This window comes from Aristolochia californica, unplaced genomic scaffold (genome assembly GCF_029961685.1).
Source record: "Aristolochia californica isolate CCGP_79_NKW_82.1479 unplaced genomic scaffold, dmAriCali1.0.hap1 SCAF_12, whole genome shotgun sequence".
NCBI lineage: Eukaryota > Viridiplantae > Streptophyta > Magnoliopsida > Piperales > Aristolochiaceae > Aristolochia > Aristolochia californica.
This window is the reverse complement of record NW_027181793.1, coordinates 29,775,183-29,790,177: the sequence shown is the minus strand read 5'-3', so window position 1 is coordinate 29,790,177 and position 14,995 is coordinate 29,775,183. Positions and strand designations below refer to the sequence as shown.

At 40.7% G+C, this 14,995-nt stretch overlaps 3 protein-coding genes and 1 pseudogene across 3 annotated transcripts; 2 read left to right on the top strand and 2 right to left on the bottom strand.

The window, feature by feature from the left end:
- The first annotated feature begins 292 nt into the window (after positions 1-292).
- LOC137946856 (G-type lectin S-receptor-like serine/threonine-protein kinase LECRK2) lies at positions 293-2,807 on the top strand (annotated as a pseudogene).
- Positions 2,808-3,552: 745 nt separating this feature from the next.
- On the bottom strand, positions 3,553-7,089 carry LOC137945743 (ribose-phosphate pyrophosphokinase 1-like). Its single transcript, XM_068791740.1, has 9 exons — positions 7,016-7,089; positions 6,774-6,903; positions 5,415-5,588; positions 5,050-5,298; positions 4,798-4,941; positions 4,377-4,544; positions 4,074-4,143; positions 3,888-3,969; positions 3,553-3,805 (listed from the first exon to the last, which is right to left on the bottom strand). Exons 1-9 carry the CDS (start codon positions 7,054-7,056, stop codon positions 3,640-3,642), a joined length of 1,224 nt encoding a protein of 407 aa, XP_068647841.1. The 5' UTR covers positions 7,057-7,089; the 3' UTR covers positions 3,553-3,639.
- Positions 7,090-7,818: 729 nt separating this feature from the next.
- LOC137945742 (pentatricopeptide repeat-containing protein At1g11290, chloroplastic-like) lies at positions 7,819-9,437 on the top strand. The gene has a single exon (XM_068791739.1). The coding sequence runs from the start codon at positions 7,819-7,821 to the stop codon at positions 9,421-9,423; it is 1,605 nt and encodes a 534-aa protein (XP_068647840.1). The 3' UTR covers positions 9,424-9,437.
- A 127-nt stretch (positions 9,438-9,564) lies between these two features.
- Positions 9,565-11,635, bottom strand: LOC137945741 (transcription termination factor MTEF18, mitochondrial-like). Its single transcript, XM_068791738.1, has one exon. It carries the CDS (start codon positions 11,362-11,364, stop codon positions 9,577-9,579), a length of 1,788 nt encoding a protein of 595 aa, XP_068647839.1. The 5' UTR covers positions 11,365-11,635; the 3' UTR covers positions 9,565-9,576.
- Positions 11,636-14,995: the final 3,360 nt, after the last annotated feature.

The window sequence follows — 14,995 nt, the reverse complement described above, 5'->3', positions numbered from 1 at the left end:
GCATTCGCTATCGAACCAATAGACTAAGAAAGTTCAACTTCGATAGAGTTGCAGTCCAACTATTTGAATTGAATTTTCTCCATGCGATGGAGATGTGGAAATTTTTAAAAAGCAAGATTGAATCCGTCCTTACAGATGTGGAGGAAATTTTGAGGTTGTTTGTTTCGGGCAAAGAGAACCAGTGTTTGAAGACCTCCGCTCCGCATCTACTGGAAATCCGGACAGATAGACTGATCATTCGTCCATTCTTTGTTGTTGTGCTACTTCTCTTACCACGGCAAGGTCTGTGGCGATGGCTTCTTCGGTGTTTGTTCTTATTCTTCTCGGCTTCGTTAGTCTTCTCCCGTCTGTTAACGGCCAAACTTACAGGAATGTGAGCTTGGGCTCCTCTCTCTCGGCCGGCGACATAAAATCTTCTTCCTCATGGGTTTCTCCTTCTGGTGAATTCGCTTTTGGGTTCCACCCCCTTCCCCAAGTGAATCTTTTCTTGCTTGCAATCTGGTATGACAAGTTGCCGGAAAAAACTGTTGTATGGTATGCAAACGGGAATAACCCAGTTCAAAGCGGGTCCAAGGTTGAGCTGATGACCGGAGGCCAACTGGTGCTTCGTGATCACCAAGGCCGCGACGTATGGAAGCAGGACCCTCTCAGCGGTAACATCAGCTATGCTGCGATGCTTGATACCGGGAATTTTGTGATGGTGAGCACAAGTTTCGAACAGGTATGGCAAAGTTTTGATTTTCCTACTGATACCATCTTGCCCACTCAGACATTGGGTTCGCGAAGCATCCTGTCTTCTCGCCTATCGGACACAAATTTCTCTAAGGGAAGGTTCGAGCTCCGTCTACAGAAGGATAATAATCTTGTTCTCTACCGTGTGTCTTCAAGAAACAAGTCATATCCTGCATACTGGGCAAGCAACACCCTTACCACCGGTGATCTACTCATCTTCAACGAGTCCGGCGCTGTTTACCTTCAGCTGAAAAACAGTACAAGATTCAACCTCGGACCCGTTAGTGATACGCTTTCGACGAGGGACTTTTACCAGAGAATGACACTAGAGTTCAATGGAGTTTTCAGCCTCTTCGTATACCCAAAAACATCCAAGGGAGGAAGCTGGCCGCAGTCTTGGTCTGTCCGAAGTTCTATTCCACAAAATATGTGCATGATTGGCCCGCAAGAGGTGGGGCCTGGAGCTTGTGGGTTCAATAGCATCTGCGAATTGGATCAGGACGGAAAGCCTACTTGCCATTGTCCAAAAGGGTACCTATTTGGATCCGAATGACCACCTCCAGGGATGCAAACAGAGCTTTACGCCACAGGGCTGTGAGTCTGATGGATCGAACAAAGGGCCTGAGCCAAATTTTGAAATGATGGCCATGGTGAACACCAACTGGCCCTCGTCAGATTTTGATTTATATGAGTCTATGAGCGAGGATGACTGCAGAGAAGCTTGCTTGGTCGATTGTTTATGCGATGTAGCCATTTCCAATTCTGGTAATCAATGTTGGATGAAAAGACTCCCGCTAACAAATGGGAGGAGAGATCGTAGCATTGATGCAAAGGCCCTCATTAAGGTACTTGCAGCTAACTCCACAACCACTACCTCTCCCACTCCTTCCCACTTGGGTGGCAAGAAGAATGATCGAGGGACTCTGCTAGTCATTCTATGGTCATTTCTTGGGAGCTCTGCATTTCTCAATTTGCTTTTGCTGTCCCTAGTTCTGTTAGACCTTTATTTGTCACGCCATAAAAAGAAGAAGGTTAGGTCTGATTCGGAAGTATATGGCGCAATTCTTTCCAACTTTAGCTACAAAGACCTTGAAAAAGCTACGGATGGATTCAAAGAAGTACTGGGGAGGGGTGCTTCGGGGACCGTTTACAAAGGACTTTTGCCCTTACAAAACTCCTCACGGTTCGTGGCAGTAAAGAGGTTAGATAAGTTGCCAAAGGACAAAGATCAGGAATTCAAGAACGAAATGCAAGTAATAAGCCGCGTCCATCACAAGAATCTGGTTCCACTACTCGGATTTTGTGACGAGGAACACCACCGGCTTCTAGTGTATGAATTCATGAATAATGGGTCTTTGTCACGCTTTCTGCTTGGGGGATCAAAACCCACATGGAACCAAAGGGTGCAGATCGCGTTCGGAATTGCAAGAGGTCTTATATACTTACACGAAGAGTGTCAGACCCAGATAATACACTGCGATATCAAGCCTGCAAATGTTCTTCTAGACGAATCTTTAACGCCAAGAATCGCTGATTTCGGACTGGCAAAGCTCCTGCGAGCAGAGCAGACAAGAACAACTACAGGAATTAGAGGAACCAAGGGATACGTTGCTCCTGAATGGTTTAAGAGATTGCCAATTACGAAAAAGGTGGATGTTTACAGTTTCGGAATCTTGTTGTTGGAGATCATTTTTTGCAGGAAGAATGTTGAGTTGAATTCTGACAAGGAAGAGCAGGCAATACTGTCGGACTGGGTTTGCGATTGCTACGAAGAAGGGAAATTGGGGGTTTTGGTTGAGGATGACGAGGAAGCTCTGGGCGATTTCAAGAAGGTGGTGAGGTTAGTGAAAGTGGCGATCTGGTGCATACAGGAAGAACCGTCGCTAAGACCTTCAATGAAGAAAGTGTCACAAATGTTAGAAGGAACAGTGGAAGTCGCTCAGCCTCCCCACCCTTACTCCTACATCAGTTCAATAGATTGAAACGCCTGCCAAAAGGTCATTTTTTTCAGTTGTGGTAGTCCTGAACACTTTTCATTGCAATATAGTTCTACGATTTCCAAGTGGATGCATGTCCAATCCCTTGTACTTCTTTGTTTTATGTATTTATTATGTTTTACTGTGTATGGCCAAAATAATACCAAAATTCCTCTTGATCCTTCCAGCAATGCAGTCATTGACAAACTGAGACACAAAAACCGACCAGCTTGAGGCAGGGATAGTTTTCTCTTTTTAGCCTTCAATCTGAGACAGATTTTCCCGTAAAAAAAAAAAAAAAAAACCCACACAAGGTCACAGTGAAAACAAGACCCAACCCAGCTTAACCCAACCTGAAGAACATATAAATATATTAATTATTTTATAAACTATTTAACTTACTTTGACCGCATAATAAGTAAAACAAATTTAAGCAATAAAATTAACAAGAACTATTTATGAGCGATATCATTTGGGTGTAATGATGACAGGTCGAAATGGAACAGCATTGATGAAGTTCTGACTGGATTTACCAATCCCATTGATTGAAGGAATAGAGTCAATTTTTTTTTCTGATGGGAGGGTTCGTAAGGGGATGTGCAAGCCGCTACCATCCCCTAAGCGGTTCTTGATAAACTGATTAATGTCGTATCTTTGTCCCTTCTAACCGAGGTGCATTTTAGAGTCTGATATCGGACTCGAACCTTGAACAAGTTAGCAAAAGCTCCCAATTAGTCTGATATCGTTATTGCATGCTTGAGCTCCATTAAGTTGGTTTTTCACAGTAAGAAAGAACCAACCACGCAAAGCTGATTGAGAAGATATTTGATCCAATCATAGAAAGGACAAAGATTTGACAGAAGTTGCTAGTAAATATGAATATGCAGCCGATAAAGAACAAAATAAAAAAACATCAAGATCTTACAGGGACCTACACTGAGCTACGGCGATGAACTTTCACAATAGCTTCGGCATGGACATTAGCAACAGAGAGTATAGTCAGTTGAGGAAAATATTTCTCTTTCGGCAATGGAATTGTGTTTGTCACAATAACTTCTTGAAAGAGACCTCCAGACAGTCTTGCAATTGCATCAGGACTACAAAAACACGTTAGGCAAAACCGATCTTCAACATCCAATGCAACAAATAACATAAGCTTCCATAACGAAGATGAGATACCTGAAAACAGCATGTGTACAACATGCATAAACTGCTTTTGCTCCCTCTTTCTGTAATAAAGCTGCAGCATTCGTGATGGTACCTGCCAGTTCAGAATACTATCACGCACTTCATCAAATCAACAAAAAAATGCCTGGAGGCTGGTTTGTGCCATTGAAGGGAACACTGATCTGACAAACAGCTCACCTGCAGTGTCAATTATGTCATCAACCATAACGGCCATCTTTCCACGCACATCACCAATCAAATTCATCACCTGTGAAATTTGGTTCCACAACTAATCAGAAAACAAAATAACATACTAAGAAAGCAACGTTTAACCGCCATGGCATAGGCATTAATTCTTCATACTAATGGTAAATGCATATATACACTGAAGATCAAGAACAATATGATAATGAGCATATACTGCATATAAATGTCATAAATATCGTACCAAATGAGCTATTTATTCAGATTCAAATCCATTAAACAGCAGAAAACTATCACCTCAGACGTATTATGTCCCGGGCGTCTTTTATCCACAATAGCTAATGGTGCATCAGATAACTTTTTTGCCAAGTGTCTTGCTCTAGCTACACCTCCAACATCCGGAGAAACAATTACCAAATCATTTTCTGAGTTCATTTTGCTGGCCAAGTAGTCCACAATCACAGGCTTCAAAACAAAAGGTGTTCTGGTCAATGTTTTAACACTACTCTGCTCTTCGGAGTTTGAACACAATGACTTCTTTCAGAGAAGCCACGAATAGTAAAACATCCTTTAGTTAAATGGTCACTCGTGAGCTTCTAGTGTGTGAAGTCTTGCATTCAATCTCACCAGGGGGAACAAGGAAGGTGCATACATGTTACTCAACATTTGAAAGAAGAAGTAAAACACCCCATACAGCAGACAGATGAATTAGAGTTACCTCCCCATAGACAGAATCCACAGGAATATCAAAATATCCATGTGCCTGCCCAGAATGAAGGTCACAAACAAGAACACGGTTTGCCCCTGCTTCTGTGATCAAGTTGGCAACAAGTTTTGCAGCAATTGATTCTCTACCTTGAGTCTGAAATATGACAAATCAAGAGTGACCATGCTTCATATGCATTCCCTTTTAACTGGAAGAGCATGTAATCGAGTTCCAAAATTGTTATAAATAGTAAGAACGTCATACCTTACGATCTGCTCTAGCATATCCAAAATATGGAATCACAGCTGTAATGGTTCTGGCAGATGCCCTTCTGCAGGCATCTATCATAATTAATAGTTCCATAAGGTTTTCATTAGCTGGGGGACTAGTAGGTTGCACAAGGAACACCTCACAGCCCCTTACACTTTCTTGCAATTGCACATAAATTTCCCCATCTTTAAATCGTTTTATACTGATTTTACCAAGCTCCAGGCCCATGCAACTAGCAATTTCCTTGGGAGCAAACACAACAAGCAGAAAAAAGGTAAGCCAACAATTAACTCCATCTTTACTGATGAACACAAAATAAGAAAGTTAATATAGCAGTTGGTAAGGATCGGGACAGAAACCTTTGACAGCGAAGGATTTGCTGTGCCTGAGAAAATGCTGAGTCTTGCATTGGGTTTTGGAGTAATTGCAGGCTCAGGCTGAGTAACTAAGCTATCAGCTAATCTCTCATCTTTAGACTTTGGTGAACACAGCTTTCCATTAATGAATAGCATTGTATTCCCTGAACTGCATTTCTGCATCCCAAGGCAAACAAAAAATGTATCAAATTACAACTGAATTCCACGGGAGCCATTAAAGAGGTACATTTAACCTCTAAAAAAATCATGTGCACCAATATGAACACCACTTAGAAAAACTTGAATAGAACAAAGAAATGCTCAATAGACTGGATCCTACATAACATCTGTCAACATGTACAAAATGAACAAGTTCAGTAGAAGTATTGCATGTTTGCTAAAAATGCAGTGCCCTCAAAGTGCAATTCAGACAGATTTATTGCTTTTGAGTGGGGGGAATCCAGGGACGAGGGTTCCCATCTCTAATCCGCATTTAGTACTTTGTTTCTATTGTAAAAACAATAAATCTGTCTGAAAATTAGCAATATTGCCAACTTTTGATGAATTCATCATCTCTATTAATTGTTTAATACATTTATCATCCATTTTCTCTTTACTCTTACTCGATAAGAATGAACCAGAGCAAGTCTACGTCAATTACCATTTTTATTTTATTCTAATCGATCACACGCACTGCTTTATTCATGACAACAATCATGTGGAAGCCAGCAATCACGTATCCATCTCTAACTAATACCTACGCATTTGCTCTTTCTAATCCCTGTGTGCCACTCCAATCTCATCTGCTAGTTACTTCACCAGGATTCATGCGCTCTGGTTCCCGAAATTCCCAGTTAAAATATATATATATATATATATATATATATATATATATATATATATTTAGTCCACTAATTTTTTAAGCCCTACTAGTCAATATTTTACACAAAAACAGACGACTAGAGAAAGATCAGAAAAATAATAAAAAACAATAACTTGATCAAACACATAAGAACCAAAGTACAACAAAATTAAAGAGATGCAGAGTTCAAGGACGCGTATGGAAAAAAGTGATGTCGCCATACCAGGACAAACATATTCCACGATAGACCAAATTTCCGAGTCGTTCAATGATAGTAACCGAAATTTCCATCAAAAGTAACCAGAACGACAAAAAGTCCCTCGAAACGTAAAAAAACTACTCTTACTCAATGCAAGTACTCCAGATTAATTTCCGTCAATGAAAATCATAAAGCAGAAAGTTATTAAAAAAGAAAAAGCAAAACATAAAGCAGAAGTAGAAATTTATCAAACACATCACAAAATTCCCGATAAACAAAATAAAAATAAAAATGATCATACCGTCTCAGAAAAACGAACAGTCCTTGAGCCTAGGGTTGGGAAGTTGGTCTGTGTGTTCAAACTAGCGCCGAAAAAAAGAGTTCGAAAATCAGAAGCGGAAGGAGGAGAGAAGAGTTTGGGCGCCATCTTCCTGATAAAAAAGATGATAAAGTGGTTGGATTTATACGAGGAGAGTCGGGGCTTTGCCTCAAATCGGTAAGGGTTTAACTTGCCAAAAAGAGGGAAAGACAGGGAGGAAGAACCTCCGGATTTGAAGGGGAAGAAAGCGGTGAGGGAGTCCCATGCTCTCGCGCTTTCCCTCCGACAACAAAATGGCTCTCTCGTTTGCCTAGTGAGCTCAAACTCTTAACGGGGCAACCGGCCTTATATAGTTTCACGCTGCTCCCAGGACAACTCAGAAGATATTAACGGAAATGCCACTTCAGGATACGTTATGAAACGAAAAAGTGACCAAACTTTGTCCTTATTCCCACGTGAAGATTAGGAAGGACAAACCGGTGTTGGTATAAAAAGGGTAGTGACACTCTCGTGTGCCACGATCAACGAGTAGCCGCGGCGCAATCGCCATCATATCTTCTAGTGACAGTGATTCGCATTATTTAGAATGCCAAGTTGGATAAATAACTGAATATTGCCTCACATTGAGACCAGATTCGTAAATCCAAGTAATCCTCCGCGAACCAAACTAAAAATAATAGAAACAAAGAAATTGTAACTGGTTGAATTAGAGATAAACTCAAATTGTAGGAAACTAAAACCTGCTCAAATTGTAAGTGATTGAATTAGAGATAAACTTTAATTGTAGAGTTGTAATCACCTAGTAGTACCTAATCAATATAATTACGGTAATATTATTCTTGATTATTTTATGTCCAACACGTTTTAGATATCTGATACTGCGTGTGTTACTGTGACTGCCAGATTTTTTTCTGGTGTAGACCAACTGGTTTCAATCAGAATCAAATATTACTTCTGTTGATCGGGGGAAAATGGCCAATAGCGAGTCAACAGTGCCTCGTCTGCTTTACACTCTCGGTGGCTCGTAATGCGTACTTGTTCCAATATTGATCCGAATTACTTGAGGTTTCTTTTACAAAAGTGTATGAAACTGAAGGTGTTACAACCGGGGAAGCAAATCCATGCTCAGTTACTCGTTACGGGGAGAGATATGGAGATGGGATCTTTAAACTCTAATATAGTAGGGATGTACACTGCTGGTAGAGATATGATCTCTTCAAGATCAGTTTTTGCAAACATGGACAGACCAACTGCCTTTGTATGGAATTGGTTAATTTCAGCTTCCGCTTTCCACGGGGATTCTGAAGGAGCAATTCAGTTGTTTATTCATATGCAAAAGGGTGGAGTTTCGGCCAACAAATTCACCTTTTCTTGCATTCTTAAAGCCTGTGTCGGCTTGTTAGATATCAAGAAAGGGGAAGAACTGCATTGCATTATAATCAGGAGGGGTTTGGAGTGCGAAACGATGGTAGGGAATGCTCTGATAGACATGTATTGCAAGTGCGGGGATTTGTTCTCTGCTCGCCGATTGTTTGACAAAATGCTTATGAGAGATGTGGCTTCATGGACTTGTATGATCTGTGGGTATTCCCAAATTAAAAAACTGGAAGAATCGTGTATTCTCTTTGAGCAGATGAAGTCAGAAGGATTGGAACCAAATGAGTTTACATGGAATGCCATGATTGCTGGTCATGCTCACAATGGAGATTTCAGAAAAGCTTCCGACCTTTTATTAAGAATGAATGAAGGAGGATTAATTCCTGATGTAGTAACTTGGAATGCAATGATCTCAGGATTCAGTCAGAATCATCAAAGTCTGAAGGCGATTGAGCTTTTTCACAGTATGTTGGAGAAAGGAGTCAAACCCAACTCAGTGACTTTTGTTGCCCTGCTTCCTGCATATGGGTCAATAAGTTCACTAGAGAGGGGGAGATGGATTCACGGTTTGATCTACCGGTGGGGATCTCGGCTGAATGTCTTTACAGGGTCTGCCCTCATTGACATGTACAGTAAATGTGGAAGCGTCCAAGATGCCAGAAAAGTGTTCGACTGCGTTTTGGAGAGGAACACTGCTGTGTGGAACACAATGATAGGGTGTTACGGGAAGCATGGATTTGTGGAAGACTCAATTGATCTGTTTGAGAGAATGTTAGAAGAGGGTTTTAAGCCAAACCAAGTGACCTTCACCTGCCTTCTGTCCGCTTGCAGCCACGGTGGATTTGTCGATAAGGGTTTGGAGATTTTTCAGTCTATCAAAGAAACTTATGGTGTTGAATACACAAGGGAGCATTACTCTTGCATGGTTGATGCTTTGAGTCGTTCAGGGAAGATTGAAGACACTTACAAACTGATTATGGAGATAATACCCAAGGAGGTGAATGACTCCATTCTAGGGGCTTTCCTCAACGGGTGTAAAATGCATGCAAGGGGTGACATGGCCAGGAGATTGGTGGAGGACCTAAATAAGATGGATTTGGATAGGCCTGGAGGTCTTGTAACCCTGTCAAACATCTATGCAGCCAACGAAGAGTGGGAAAAGGTCGCAAATGTGAGGAGGCTGATGAAGGAGAAAAAAGTTTCTAAACGACCTGGGTGTAGTTGGCTTGAAAGAAAGAACGAATTTACCCAGTAACAAGATTGTGAAGTTTTGAGCCTACTCCATTTTGGTTTCAAAGTAACAAGTTCATAAGAATTACATATTTACAAGGGTTGCCAGAGCATATATAGTTCAATAAGGTCTCTGATGAAAATCAGGAAACGAAGAAAATTGGAGAAATTACTATGACTAGATACAACTTGAGCTTGGGGATAATGACTTTTTTAATCTTTCCCATTCCTGGGGTCCTTCCGGATGGAGACTTACTTGATATCTAACAAATCGGGTTTCTGAACAAGCCAGTATTGTACTCAAAGCTATTGGCTGTTTCACTACTCCTTTCTCCTTTAGCCACCTGAACATTGAAAATCTTAGTCTAATTCTCTCTATATCATAACACAAGTATGTTGGAAATGTAACAACTGACTGCAAGGGATAACCCAGGTGTTTTTCAAGAAAATAAATCTTATTCTCTATCACATCTCGACTCTGGTTTAGCACCGATGGAGCCTCTCTTATCATAGATGAGACAACGTGATAGTCCAACCCAGCATCTACAAGACAGTCAAATCTTTCTTGCAGTTGGTCTCCTCTACCTCGAAACTGTTTCAAAGCTCTGACCATCTCATCCGAATTTTCAACAAAACCCAGTTTCAAAAGGAAGCTGGTCTTCTCAAGAAGATGCAACCGATTGTCACCTGCATCCTGCAAGGGTTTTCTCTTGGATCTTGATGCTATAGTGCTCAACTGATTTGGATCTTTCTTTATGATATCACATAACTCATCACGTCTCATCTTCAATCTAGTCAATACACCTCTGGGTTTATTTAGGGAACATGAACCTAAAACTTGTGGGTAAGTCTGAACAATCTTTGTGATCTCTTCCGTTTCCATCCCAATCTCAAATAGAAAATGCACAGCAGACCATAGATTTTGTGCGAACTTTCCAGCAAGAATGTGTGGGTACTGCAACAGCAAACTCAACATCTCATTCGTCTTAAGACCCAATTTCATTAAGAGAGCTACCAGCACATAGATTTTGTTGCCCGAATCATCAAACAGAAAACCAGGAGAGTTTCGGATCAGCTTCCCCAAATCGGTCTTACTGCAACCCATTTCCTTTAGGAAAACCAACAATCGAAGCATTCGATTCCAATGGTAAGTGTTCTTGACCGACAGACACTCTGCAATCCAATCACGTTCACTGTCTGAGACCATTAACTCTTCAAGTACTCCAACAAAATCCTGATTTACACCACCAATCAAGAGCGTTGGGCAACATGTAACCAACTTAATAACTGCCTGCTTGCTCAACCCCAACAATTCATAGGCCTGTAATTTCGAACTCAGCACACCGTATTCGTATTTAAAGATCTCCATCGCCTCTTTGAACATTTTACCAATTTTACTACGAGGAACCCCGTAATTACATAAGACATGGAAGTTCTGAAGCATGAGATCATCGTCGCTGAGAAACATGAAGCGTCGCGGGAGGAGAGGTAAAATCTCAGATGGTTTCAGACCCAAGCTCTCAAAGAATGGCTCAAATTCGTTAATAGGGTTATAGCGAAAATATCGGCTTAGCGACCAGCCAATATCTTGCTCGTTCTCAACCTCTGATAGAAGACCTTGAAGGAAAGTTGGTGAATTCTTGCTAATGTGTTCGGCATCGGTGAACTGGAAGCTTCTAGTTGAATGGAGGTAGTCAAAGAGGGCATTTTGAGCCTCATTTCGCGCAACACGGGATATTCTGGTTCCAGTATTGGGATCGGATGTCTTGCTGGTAGTATAAAAAGAGATTTTGGACACAGGGCAGCATGCAGTATGGAGATAGGACTTGTTTTTCCACGAACTAAGAGACAAGCGTATGCGCAAATCTCTGCATTTATCAGGTGTCAAAGGAGAATTTTGCAAGAGGAAGTGGATGGAAAACATTTTGCAGAAACTAGAGATCTTACAGAATCGGCGATGTATCATCACGTGCTCGAAAGGCGGAGAACAAGGTATACCGCTTGGTATCCGGAGAAGAAAAAAAGAAGACAGATGACGCCCTCGACTCCAGCAAGATGGGGAGCGCCGGCGACACCAACAAACAATGTCAAAGATGATTCGACGACATTGACGACCTCAGCAGTGAAGACCTCACTCAAGATTGCAACACCAAAGACGATCGCAAGACCGATCCAGACCCGGAGAACACCATAGCATAGAACAGAGGAAGAACAGGTAAGATTGGTTGTGGTGCGGCGAGACTCGAGAAAGTAATTTGTGATTCTGGACTCGAAGGAAACGAGAGAGACTTAGGGCGGCAACCGCTTTAAACTCGGTCCCCACCGGATCGGACAGTTGAATCGGGTTCAATTAACAAGGTTCAATCGGTTTATAACCCTGGCCCTGTGTAACCCCTCCTCCACCCTTTTTTCTGTGCCATGTGGATTAAACAAACTGGCAGTCTTTATCTTCTATGGTGTTAATTTCCTTCTTTATTGTTTTCTTCTACCTTCGTTTCTTCTTCTTCAAGAAGAGCGAAGTATTTTTTTCTCTCAAATTCGGATCGCGTTCAAAGAAGACCTTCCATGTCTTCAAGTTCAGAACCTGTTAGGCGGTCTCACAGGCCAGAAACCACGACCCAATACTCATCAAGAAGTTCTGAGCGAATCACTTTTCAATCGAATTGCTAAGGGAAATTAGCTGTAATGTTCAATTTCCTTTACAGATGTCCAAGAAAATCGAGTCAGTTTACTCCCAAAACAAAGATCAAGAAAGATGATCACACACTCCCTAATTTCAATAATGCTGAGAATATCTCAGAGATTTCTATGCGAAAAAATTCATGGAAACTTCAAGCTTCTCTAGTTTAAGATCCCAAAACCACTTTCTTTTGGACATCTTCATGGAGGCTTCCGCTGAAATGTTTCGCTTCCAAGCAATTCTGAAAATATCAGGTTGGATTTCAGAAAGAAATGAGCAATCAATCCAGCAATTTGCTCAAAATCGGACCTGGAATCCTTTCCTACTACAACCCGATTTTATTTTTTTTCTTAGAGAGCAATGAGAAATAAGAATTCACAATGGGAGCTTATATAGGAGAAAAAAGGTACATACAGGAAGAGAAGAATAAAATGTAAATGAAGGCAGTTTACATGGGATGCACTTACAAACCACCAAAAAAAAAAAAAAACTTGGAGGCCAAATGGGTAGGAAGTGCTGAGAGGGAGATGTTGTCAGCTCTTTGCCTAGCCAAAGAGTCTGCAACGTTGTTTCCTGATCTAAAGGGTATTCTTCAATATCAGAATCAAGGATATGCAGATGTCTTCAGCCTCACCAAAGTAGGTCAAGAAGCATCCCAAGGCATTTTCTTGCCAATGCCCAATTAACAACCACCGTTGAATCCGCTGCAGCAGTAAGGAGGGAGGAGAAATTGCCTATATACAATCAAAGGCCTGAAGGTGAGCTCTATTCGCCACAGTAGGCTTGCAGTGACCAACGGGTGCAGAAAAGATAATCAGAGTAATAATCATGGAGTCCATGATGACACATCCACAAGCAGATTGGTTATTACCACCCACTGTCAAAATTGAATTTAAGCCAGCCTCAAAATATTCACTTATTTGGGTAAAGAAATCTGTGATAATACCCATGCATCATCAAATTTCCACTTTAAAGACTGAAAATTAACATTTAATTTCAGTGAAAAATCCCAAAAAATAATTAGGAGTGGGAGCAGAAATAAGAAATAAGCATGAAAGAAGTGGGATAATTTTAACATGGTTTAAAATGATGAAATTCCTTCACCGAGAAATCACACGATCAAAACCTTACCTCAACCATGTTGAGGTGATATCTACAAACCAATCTCCGTCTTTCTGCTGTTTGCTTGACAAAGTCATATCGGTTGTCCTCTATTTCCTGCCTGACTTTCAAATAACAAAGACAACAATCCTCAAGGTGACTCACTAGGCCTCTTTTGACATGTCTGACCCATCTCAAACGATCCAGTCTTATACTCTGTCCAGCGGAGTTTCTTGTACTCTTCCATTTAATAAGCTCAGTTTCTAGGTTTTGCTACACAGCCATCACCATATTCTAAACTCCAGCATCCTCAACTTCTGTAACTGTACTTCTTTCTTGGACAACACTCAGAGCCATAAAGCATGAATTGTCTGATAGCCATCTCCTAAAATGTTCCCTTCATCCTTTTCTGCCTGTTCTTAGAAAGACCCGTAAATGTTTTAGGTATTCAACAGGTTCCTCATTTGCCACAAAGTCAGGTAGGCTGTCAACAATGACAACCATCTTGGCCTCAGTACTGCACTTTGAAGGCCCAATATGAAATGGTGATTTTAATTTAATACTGAAGCTCCTAATTTGGTAAGACTAGATCCCAAGACTACACTCGAAAACCCCTCCATTTGGCTTCTAAACCAAAGACCTGGTATTGTAGCTAGTGCAATTGGCACCATTTAACAACGAAAACTGATGCAAATGAATAATTTTGGCTCAAATTTGCACTCCAGTGTTCTTAGAATTAGTAGATATGTGAACAGCCACGATTTCTAATCAGAGGATACCTGAGTATGCAACTTGCTGTGGTTATTTTCGCAGATAAATAATTCAAACCATGTCAACTTGAAATCGGCCACTCAAATCTCAAACTTTAGAAGAATACAGATTGCATCACTTTAAATGCAGTCCCAAACTGCCTTACCGACTAGTACATTGGTTATAGGCACGTTTATACGACTTCTTCAGTATCATGAAGCTGCTAAAATGATCATTCAGTTTCCAGAACACTTTCCCTGTTGTGTAGAAATTTCCAGAAATAAATTCTTATTAAATACCTCATTCATTGATGGGAAGCCAACCATGGAATATTTGCCCTGCAAAAGAAGTGTTATAGAAAGAAACATTAGGACTAAAGATCACAAATTGGATAATATGCATATCGTAGGTCAAAAAGGAATTTTAAACAGTAAAAAAATTAAACATTTTAATGTAAGAAAAGTATGCTGGAAATTTCTCAAATATCAGTTTGGATAACCAAAGGCATCAACTGTGACAGGGAACAGAAAAACAAGAAAAACATACTGGATTTTTCCAAAAATTATCATAATCACAAGGATGGAAAACAATGAAATCACAGCTTAAAATGAAGAAAAACAAGAAGTAAGATACATATTGTGAACTACATCAATGACTTCCGTTCTCCACTCATAATTAACCTCTAACCCATCAACTGTCGCAAGTTCCCAACTTGCAAAAGGCATAAATACTTCGCAATCCCACAATTCCACCATGATCATGTCAACTAAAACTTTTTTTACCTGATAGGTAACCATGTGCATACATGACACTCCTGGAAGGCCATTATGACTTTCTTACTTTATTTGCTAGAAAAGTGTTTTCCAATAGAAACAAGATTCTTAGAGTTTAATTGGAGGGGGGGGGGGAGGGCGGAGGATGGAATTAGAGGAATTTTTACTATTGTTTAAGTATAAACAGGGGAGAGGGACCTCTACCCACACTTTTGTCTAACAAATTTCACATCATATCAATGCAGGATGTTTGCCTTGTTAGGCCCAATTTGTCTCATTTAGTTTGTATTCTG